At 41.8% G+C, this 9867-nt stretch overlaps 1 protein-coding gene across 3 annotated transcripts; it reads left to right on the top strand.

Annotated features, from left to right (window-relative positions):
* Window positions 1–4873: 4873 nt before the first annotated feature.
* LOC111611598 (TANK-binding kinase 1-binding protein 1-like) lies at window positions 4874–7187 on the top strand. Of its 3 annotated transcripts, none has more exons than XM_023348660.1 (4): window positions 4874–5297; window positions 5989–6076; window positions 6251–6377; window positions 6924–7187. In XM_023348660.1, exons 1-4 carry the CDS (start codon window positions 5292–5294, stop codon window positions 6946–6948), a joined length of 246 nt encoding a protein of 81 aa, XP_023204428.1. In that variant the 5' UTR covers window positions 4874–5291; the 3' UTR covers window positions 6949–7187. The 3 variants fall into 3 exon arrangements, with proteins under 3 accessions (XP_023204428.1, XP_023204425.1, XP_023204426.1); XM_023348657.1 differs by having other exon boundaries at window positions 5989–6160; XM_023348658.1 differs by lacking the exon at window positions 6251–6377 and having other exon boundaries at window positions 5989–6160.
* The last annotated feature ends 2680 nt before the right edge of the window (window positions 7188–9867 follow it).

The following is a 9867-nucleotide window of genomic DNA, read 5'->3' as shown; positions in this document are numbered from 1 at the left end:
TAAAACTGTAATGATGTCCGCTGTGGAACAGAGTGGAGGGGCCCTTCAGACACAGCAACGTACAGCAAGTTATGACTCCGCTTCACAAGAGAGACTCTGACATCTAATCTCAGAAATCAAGAGGGTCTGGCCCGGTGAACCCGGGGAAATAAGAGCAATCTATCTGGTGTCAAAGGGATGAAAGCAGCCATGATTTTAGAGAAGAGCTCCTGCTGAACGGCTCAGTCCAAGGCCACAACTCAATGCCACTTTGATGCTGAAAGCTGCACAGATGTTGTTGTTTAATCAAGATTAATGGAGAAATCCATTCAGACACGTCGATACGTCTCTGGAAAAACTCCCTGCGGAGCATCGAGCTTTCAGACAGTTAGGAAACTTAGAGAAAGCAGCAATTAGGGCAAAGCTTCACTTTGACTCCACTCACATACAAGGTGGAGGCGGGTGATGCTGTGGGCTGGGAAACCAGCTGGCTGGACGTTTTGGGGTTGAACAAAACATCCAGCTTTTTTAATGAAATGTCATTAAAATCCAGATATTTCAGGAAAACAAAGTCCCTCCTGATGAACTGAGCTGCTCCCCCTGCTGGTGAGGAATGGGAACATCCTGGTTCTCTGAGGCTGCAGGTTGTGAACAGATGAAGAAAAAGACTGGATGGCTACAACAGATCTACGTAATAAATCTTTTCATTTCATCATTTTACCATAAATGATGGAAACTGAAACATTTTTTGAAGTTTCACAAAGATAAATTCATAAGACCTTCCTTTGCTTCGGCACAGAGTGAGACTGAGAACAGGCACAAGGGGAGGGAAGCAGCAGCGTGCCGTGTGGTGCTGAATTATCCAAACTGCCTGACCCAAAGCGGCGCTGCTGTGTTTGAAGACAAAACGACGGATCTGAGTCAAAGAGAACGAGTCAGAATCTGATCCACAGCAACGTGTCATAAATACCAGAAAATGATCCTGACTGAACAAATGATTTACGTAAATAAAGGTCAAATAACAATCAAACTCTAGTTCACACCTGCGAAATTAAATTACAATGCAGACTGATTAATCAGGAATATTAGTTTTTATGTGAAATTGTGTTTTTTGTCCTGCTGAACGTCATTTATTCCTCAGATCTCAGTCTGGAGCTGGAAGACTCTCCGCTGCTTCAGCTTGAAAGATTTCATTCAGTTCTTCTCTGACAAACAAGCAGACGAACACTTACTCTCACAGATTGCATCGATACAATTGATTTCTGCACCTTCATTTTCATCTCTCTATCCGGACAGCCATTGATTTTTTTCTTAACTCACTTCATTTCAGCAGAGGAACAGGATTATAATTACAGGCTCTCCTTTGTCTCTGAGGAGAACTTACACGTTTCGTTTGCCTGCAGATGTTTGTATTGCCGTTCGTCTCCTGACCTGATGGGAATCGTCGTCTGCGTTCAGCACGCTCCCGCCTTTTGTTCTGTAATCGGCTCAAACGTTGCTGGCTCCGCCGAATTCTAGCCGGCTTTACTTTTCTGTACGCTTGAAAACATTGTGAATTATTCATAAGTGTGGTGTTTTCATCCTGCTTTCTCCACACTGTCACGCTGCATTTTAATTGCTCTTCAGTCTCTCCAGATTTATAGCAGAAACACTAAGAGGTTTGACCTTAACGCTTCAGCCCTCTTGCCATTTGCAATCAAAACATTCATGCTTTTCCCTTCCTATTGTCCAGAGGATAACCCGCTGGGTTCAGCAGGACAGTTAAAAGGCCTAAATCACCAGGGAGAAAGCTCTTTTTCCTCACTCTTACTTTTCCTCCTTGCAACGCGCTGCCTAAGGTCAAGAGTCTGTTATCAAGCTGAGCAAGAACTGGGCCATAAATCCAACAAGAGGCATGCATTTTAAGACGTTTCCTTTTTTTACGCTGAGATCGATAATTGAGACTGTGAGAGATTCTTGCAAAGCCAGAAACTGGAGGGCAAAGAGTCGGGAATGTGAGCGGCTGCATCAGGTCCAGAGCCGGCAGCCGGAGACCAATCGGAGCAGAGGACAGGAGTCAGTGTGTCAGCGCTGATGCAGAATGGATGAGTTTCCAGACAAAACATCGTTTAGGCTAGCACGTTAGCTTTGGTTGTATTTACCCAGAATGCCCTGCGCTGTAGTCCACCACCTGATTTTGGAGCGGTCTCGGATCTGCTTGGTGTTCAGATTCAAACCGAACCAGAGTTCACTTCAACTAAATGAGGTTTGGAGGACCAGAGGTCAGAGGTCAGAGGTCGATTAGCGTTCACACCTCACCAACTGGACCGGACTTTGACTAGACAAACAGACTTTAGATGGATTAAAGTGGACTGAACAGAACTGGCCTGTAAGAAACAGTGAATGGGTTTTAGTGCCATCTAGAGGGCCTGTTGGGAACTGTTACTGATTTTATTTTAATTAAATGATTTTCATTAAACCAGAAAATGTATTTTTATAGAAAATTTTGCAATATTTATTTTTGTTGTAACTGTAGTGTTTCAGTTATTTTCTCCTTTGATCATTTCTTTATTTTTGGTTTTATTTTCATTTATTCCCTGTATTAGTTCAGTTCATCTCATTGTCTTAGTTTTCAGTTGTATTCATCTTTGTTTCTATCTACAGTTCAGGTTTCCTGTCCTCCTTCGTTCCCTCCTCTTCTGGCTCTTCGCTCATTCTCTCTCCTCTGTTCAGGATTTATTTATTTATCGTTTCCTGACCCTCCTGTTCACCATCTACTCTCGTTTTCTGTAAGTTTTCTGTCAGTCTTAATAAACTTCCATCATGCTCATTTTGCTGGGCCTCTTCAAAACATCAGCATCACTTCCAGTCACAAAAAATAATTTAACTGTAAATCTGCCAGGGGTGTAGAATAATTTTGCTGTTTTCTCCTGCAGAAATGTTAATGTGATAATCTTGATTCTAACCAACATAAACTGTCAGTCCATCCATTTCTTCTGAACCTGCAGCAGGAAGGCTGTGAAGCGGCTGGCATCCTGGTATTGAGCCTGTAAAGCTTTAAGTTGCTCTTGTAGCTGAAGTGAGTTTGAATCCCTGAAGCAACACGATCGACTCTCCAACTAGACGAAAATCAATCTCATTTCTGCACAGATCTGGATAGAAAAATGAAACTGACAGTCGTCTATTGAACCGTCTTCATGCTGAATCTTTTCAGCCAACAGGGCTGAACTTCACTGAGACCTGTTCATAAAGACAAACTAATTACATGAAGAAAAGAGGAGAAAGACGAAGGCTGGGTGAAATGATCAGCCTCTGATTAGACGAAGCCACATCAGGGAAAATGTTGCTAATTAGGTTAGCAGTTAGCCTGGTTTTCACCGAAGAGAAATCAAAACCGAGCTCATCATTCTGAAAACCGAAGCCTCCTCATGCACCTCGGTTTTGCTTTTTTATATCTCATGACCCTGTTATCATGTCCCAAATTTCAGCCACAATCAGCCATTTTTAGCTCTAGTTCCTTCTGACATCTACCAGGTTTCCAGCAGCGAGTTATGAAGTGTGATTTAAAACCTTCTGTAGAACCAGATCTGGGGTTTTTCCTGTATGAAATGCTGCTGGATGTTGGTTTCAGAGGAATCCAGCAGCCTGTGGCTGGTTGATACAGATGACAGGATTAAGCCGAGACTGAAGGCTCCGTTTAGCGCAGAGGTTTAATCAGAAAACAGTTTGTTTGTCTGCAGAAACGCTGCAGCAGGTTGAAGCTGTTTCCACTGGAGCTGAAGCTTTTCTGCTGGAATTAAAGAAATCAGCAGGTTTACAAATGAAGGTCATGCAGGGTCTTAAATCTGGGACAGCGCCCCCTGGGGGACGAGATGCTCCTCGGTCTTAGAAACAGCTGGACAGGCAAGAAGCAGAATCTGTTAAAAGTTTGTTTAAATTCAAACAGCTGTCTTGGTTTTGGTGGATGAATTAGTTTTTTAAAAAATTTCTCTGTGTTTCACAGACCTGAGGATTTTCACTGCTGTTGCTGAGACGCTCACAGGAGGAGGCTCAACCAAGGTCCAGCGAGGAGGAAGAGGAGCAAGAGGAGGAAGAGGAGGAAGACTCTCCGTCTGCAGATAAAGGAAAGGCCTCGACCGGAGCTGGACGGACGGACAGCCGGCCGGGTTCTGGTCCAATAAATTCCTCTTCAGAGTCTGAGGAAAAATCTGGTTTCCAGTTTTGAAAAAATGAAAAAGACTTTTTAGTTTGTTTCCTGATTGAGGTGCAAAAGAATCAGTGGATCAGTTTCCAGTTCACGATTCAAGCTGCAGAAATCAATTATTCTCATAAAATGATTGTAAATCAAATGAATAAAATCTTTTTGCTTTAGCAGCATTCCTGATCATTTGAAGCAAAGGATTCATCAGCAGCTAAAACATCCTGAAAAGGTTTTACATCAGAGCATGAAGCTGATCAATGAACCCATTAATACCTGGATAATATCAGGAGGCTTTTAATACAGAATTAGAACAAAATGAAACCAAAACTGCTGCTTCAGCAGTTTTGGGGAGAAAATCTTTACAAACAGACAAAAGTTTTCTTTATGCAAAATGTACATGTGTTGTTCTTTCAGCAAATGGCCTATTCCAAGTCTTCCTGACTCTTTCCTGGGATGTCCTAGTTGGAAGACTGTAAATGATTCTGTGACTTGTGTGCCAGAGGTTTTTTTCTCCTGATTTCCATCAAACTGGTTTGACGTTTTGATGCCAAAGTGTGAAACTTGCGAAAAAAGCTGAAACAGTTTTTAACTTTCACCAGTTAAAGATCACCACGTCACAGAGCACCTGAGGTGTCCTGCTGCCACTTCTGCTACAGGGAACATTTTTAAGCTATTAACTCGTTTATTGTTTGACTCGTCGTCTGGATCTGATCTTCTACACAAACCTTCTCAGCTTCCCTTCAGGAAGTCCAGATAAAATTCAACACAGGAATTGAGTTTCAGTTCGGTTTAAATGAACTGTCAGGAGGAATTTTGGTTGTTTGCTGCTTTGACCTTAAACCAAAAGGTCTCCTAGACGTAGCGCTCCTGTTTTGACAGCAAATAAACGTGAGCAGGTTTATAAACCAGGACAGCTTTCATTTGCTCAGCCTTTCCAAGGTGTTGTCTCTTATTATTTCATCTATTTCTCTGCTGCCTTTCCATCAAACGGACCCAGAGTGGTGTTGGTCTCTGGAGATGACCCGATCAGCGGCGAGGCGCTCTGATCCGCTCTGTGACCCGAACGCCCCGCGGGCCGGAGGAGTCTGCCACCAGGAAGAAGATAAAAGCTCCAAGAGCGTCTGACTCCAACATGCAGGTGAGAACATCAGTATGGGAGGAGGGCAGCGAGGAATGACAGCAGAGTGAGTGAATCTAACAAACCTCCAGCGTTGTTATCGCCGCAGCAGATGGAGGAGAACAGAGAGCAGGGCTGTGATTAATGGAGGTGGGTGTCGGTAAGACAATGCAGGTGGGATATTAATTCATCAGTCTGGCAGGAAGCTCCGTCTGTAATTGGAGAAGATTCTCTCAGGATGTGGAACACGTAGAAAATGAAAAGCAAAGTTTGTTCAATGTCAGAAACGGCAAAAAGGAAATATATCTTACACAAACGGATCTGCAGCTCAGAAGGCATCTTCACACGAAGGTCACATTTAGTCTCTAATATTAAACTTCACCTCCATCTAGAAGAGACAGGATCTAAAAACATAAAGTGATGTTTCAAAAAGGAAGGAAAAACTAAAGGTTTCAGTAAAATAACATCAGAATTAAATGAGAAAAATTCAACCAGAAATACAAAATGTGAATATAAGATTAATTACAGAAAGAGAAACTCTGAAGTTTCAGGACTTGGGTTTTGGAAATGATTCACCAGAAAATCTAAAATAAAATAGTATCTGGTTTTCAAAAAGAGAAAAGAGTTTCTGTTATTTCCCATCAGATCAGTAGAGCTGCTGTTCCTTCAAAGATATAGATGTTTTTCCAGATCCGGAGTTTTGTCCCATCAGAACCAGTTTAGAGAAATGGACTTGGTTCTGCTGACGCTGCCTCAGAAGCTGAAAGATGCTGACCTGGAGCTGAGCCCCGCCTCTTCCGGTCTGAGCCACGCCCCTTCCTGTCTAAACACCGCCTCTTCCGGTCTGAGCCCCGCACCTTCCTGTCTAAGCCCCGCCTCTTCCGGTATGATACCCGCCTCTTCCTGTCTAAGCCCCGCCTCTTCCTGCCTGAGCCCCGCACCTTCCTGCCTAAACCCCGCCTTTTCCTGTCTAGGCCCCGCCTCTTCCTGCCTGAGCCCCGCACCTTCCTGTCTAAGCCCCGCCTCTTCCTGCCTGAGCCCCGCACCTTCCTGTCTAAGCCCCGCCTCTTCCTGCCTGAGCCCCGCCTCTTTCAACCGCAGGTAAAACTACTTTAAATTGTTGGAAATACAATAAAACCAGTAAGATTTGATCAGATTAGAGTTTCATGCAAACTGGTTGTAAAACTGCAGTTAGAGCAGAAAGTTCTTCCCTGCAGACACTCAGACGGGAGGTTTCCTCTGGTGTTTCAGGAATATTTCAGATTAGTTTCCATAATTGTTGCGATTTCTGTTATGATGGTAATTATCATCATCACCTTCCAGACAGAGAGTAAAGAAGTGATGTGTTGAGGCCTGAGCTCATCAGCCGTTGTTCTCCAGGCTTCATCAGGACGCTGCTCTAATCATCCTCAAGTTATGGATGATTAGAAGTTCTGGGTTATTACCTGCAGGTCTCCCCTCCATCGTCATCCTCTGGCTGCAGATCGGACCGACAGGAAGACAAACTCATAAACCAAATCCATCTAAAAACAAATAATGATGGAACAATAAAGTGCAGATTTTCGCAGCTTGTTGTGTCTGTTGCTGTGAATCTTTGAGTTTTATTTCTGGGGAGCGTTGAGGCTTTTCTCTGTTTTTCTCTTCCAGCCTTCAGATTAACTGCGGATGTTGAGGCGGCCTGCCGGCTGCTGGGCCGTTTCCAAAACCTCCGGCTCCGATCGGACACACGATCACATGAGATAAGAAAATCAGAGAAATTCTGACTCTGGGTTTTGGTATCACAATCTCTGTTTTGTTAATCTTCATGTAGTTCTGTCTCTTTTTCTTATCTTTTGTAGATAAAACAGGGATTTCTGCCTGACTGTAGATAATTATTACTTCTAATGAGGCGAGATAACAGATTATCTCTTCTACAACGTACCCATTGTTTCTTTTATCTAAATGAAAAGCTAAGTTGAGTCATTTAAACAGTAAACTGTTTTCTGTAAGTGTTTTCTGTTTCACTTCGCAGCAGGAGTTTCAAATGTTTCACATTTGGAAAGAAAATCATATTCAGATGTTTTTTTTAGTGGTTGGACTTGATTAAAACTTTTAATTGAGTTAATTGCAGGAGCTGTAATTAAATAATTGCATTTTAATCAAAAACTCTTCATCAACAAAATAAACAATATTTTCCATCCCAAACCCTTTTTTACTGCTAAATTATTGAATAAATAACAAAGATATTTACAGCTTTTAATCTGTTTTTCTGTCCGCTCAGCTTTTCAGGAGATTCTTTAGAAATGTGGACGCTAACATTAGCGTTATCTGCTACATGCTTAGCATTGAGATGCTATTTTAGCTATTTAGCATAGCTTCGCTGATAGGCTAAATCATTTTAGCACAACTGGAACATAACAACAGTCATTTCAGCATCAGATCAGTTTGAAGCAGAAATGAATCGACAGTGGACGGAGAACAGCAGCTTCATCGTCCATCACTGCTAGGATTCTGGTGCGTCAGTTTTACGGCTGTACCGGAAACACAACACAAAGGTTCCGGCTGGAACACAAAAACAAAACGATTTGCTGCAGGTGAGGAAAGACTTACAACAATTTTGCCAATATTTTTGTTAAAATCAGATTTTAAAAGAGCATTAGAGGAGAACATGCTTCTGGTTGGTTTATTTAAAAATGATGGGATTCTTCGATTTGATGAATTTAATCAGATTTTTCCCTTGTTGACCTCAGATCACCGATCTGAGTCAGGAAAGGTTGATTGGTTCATGTCTGTTATTTAGTTTCCCTCAGTGGATCTGCAGGTGCAGCAGCAGGAAACAAAAAGTAGAAAACGATACATGAATTTAAAATATAATAAAAAACCATAAACAATCCAGCTGTTCTTGTTCAGGTCGTCAAGGCAAGAAGTTCATAAAAGTAAACAGAAGTTTACGAATTAGACATTTAAAATTGATCAGGAAACAATTGATTTTTGTGTTTTTATTTGCACCAAAGTAGAAAACCTTCGAGTTGGAAATATTTTTCCCTCCTGATTCAACAAATATCCGGTCCAGAGCAGAAACACTGGCTGGTTGAGCTGCAGCTCCAGTATTGACTGTTCTCATTTAAGCAAAGTTGAGGCAGTATGTCTGACGGATCAATAGCAGCCTCCTAAGAACCCCCCTGTGTGTGTGTGTGTGTGTGTGTGTGTGTGTGTGTGTGTGTTGCAGTGAGGCCAGCCTATTAGCTGCAGCCATCATCCTGCTCCCATGGCGGCGTGGTCACCGGTGGACGCACCGTGTTTACCCAGCCAGCCTCCTTAAGCTCCCGGCTCCATTAAGTCTCTGCATTTCATTGATGCTCACATCCATTCATTCGTCCCTGGAGGCGGGGGGCGTCAGGGGGCCCAGCACTGAACCATACATCGCACCAATTGTCCAATTTGTGCTCAGGTTGGTGCTGGTGCTGTAATTGCAGCTCAGATAAAGGCTCCTGTTTACGGCGGTCAGCGGCGGAACGGAGCGAAGGGCATTTATCACCGGAGAGTTTCCTCTTATTGCACTGCAGCTAATTTCAGAGGTAAATGTGGGAAATATAACACTTATCTCACCACTTCTGTAGAGCCTGAGGATACATTTTGTGTTTAGTATAAAAAATATGATGGATGAAAATAGTCAGCAGGTGGAAAAAAGCTCAAAATGCCGAATGATAATTTGATGAAGCCCATAAATAAAGAGATGCTACAAAAACACCTGAAAATACAGAATGAATAAATATTAAACATATCTTTAGTTTTCAGCCAAACAGTTTTAATGTGAAGGAGAGAAACTCAGTGAAAAGATGTTTGATATGGGAAATACTCTTTAAACTAATATGTTTAAAACCACGTCAAATGCAAATTTAACAAATCAAAGAATAATGGGGATTGTTGTTGAGTGTGAAGATTAAAGACCAACTAACATAAAACAAACCAAGGAGAAAGTAAAACATTTTTCTAACATGCTTTTCTGTTTCAGCAGTAATTTGCATTACAACTTGCTCCATAGCAACACTTTCCTGAAACATCTTTTCCATTTTGAGACGTTTCCAACCTCACTTCCTGTTTGTCACAGCCAACATGAACATCTGACAATTAGCTCCAAACATGCATAGTTTGTATTTTCTTTTTTACAATTTTGTAGTTTGTTAAAAATGTCCATGTCAGTAGGATGAAAACATGTTGGTGAGTCTGGAGGTCCAGGAGTTTTTGAGTTTTGGTTTGCTGAGCGAGTCGAGAGTCTGAGGTGAAAGTTCACCCTCACCTGGGCTGGGTTTGCAAAGTCGGCTGCGGTTAGAAAACCTTCGTACAATTAAACTGTTACTTTGTTTTTATCATGCATTAGAAAATTTCTGCCACAGAGACTCAAAGTTAGAGATTAATATAAAAAAATTTCTGTTTCAAAGTTGAAAGTTTTTGACTTTTAAAACATTTTCTTTTACAAAATTTCTGAGATTAACTTCAACATTCTGAGGCTTTTCTTTCAAACTCATTTAGAGCTCAGAAAGTTTCTTTATTTTCTATAAAATTTCAGAAAAATTTCAGAGTTTTTTGTCAGAAAGTTTATTCTTTCTGA

Source organism: Xiphophorus maculatus, chromosome 16 (assembly GCF_002775205.1).
Source record: "Xiphophorus maculatus strain JP 163 A chromosome 16, X_maculatus-5.0-male, whole genome shotgun sequence".
Taxonomy (NCBI): Eukaryota; Metazoa; Chordata; class Actinopteri; order Cyprinodontiformes; family Poeciliidae; genus Xiphophorus; species Xiphophorus maculatus.
Note: the sequence above shows the minus strand (reverse complement) of the source record. Positions and strands in the feature narration are given on the sequence as shown.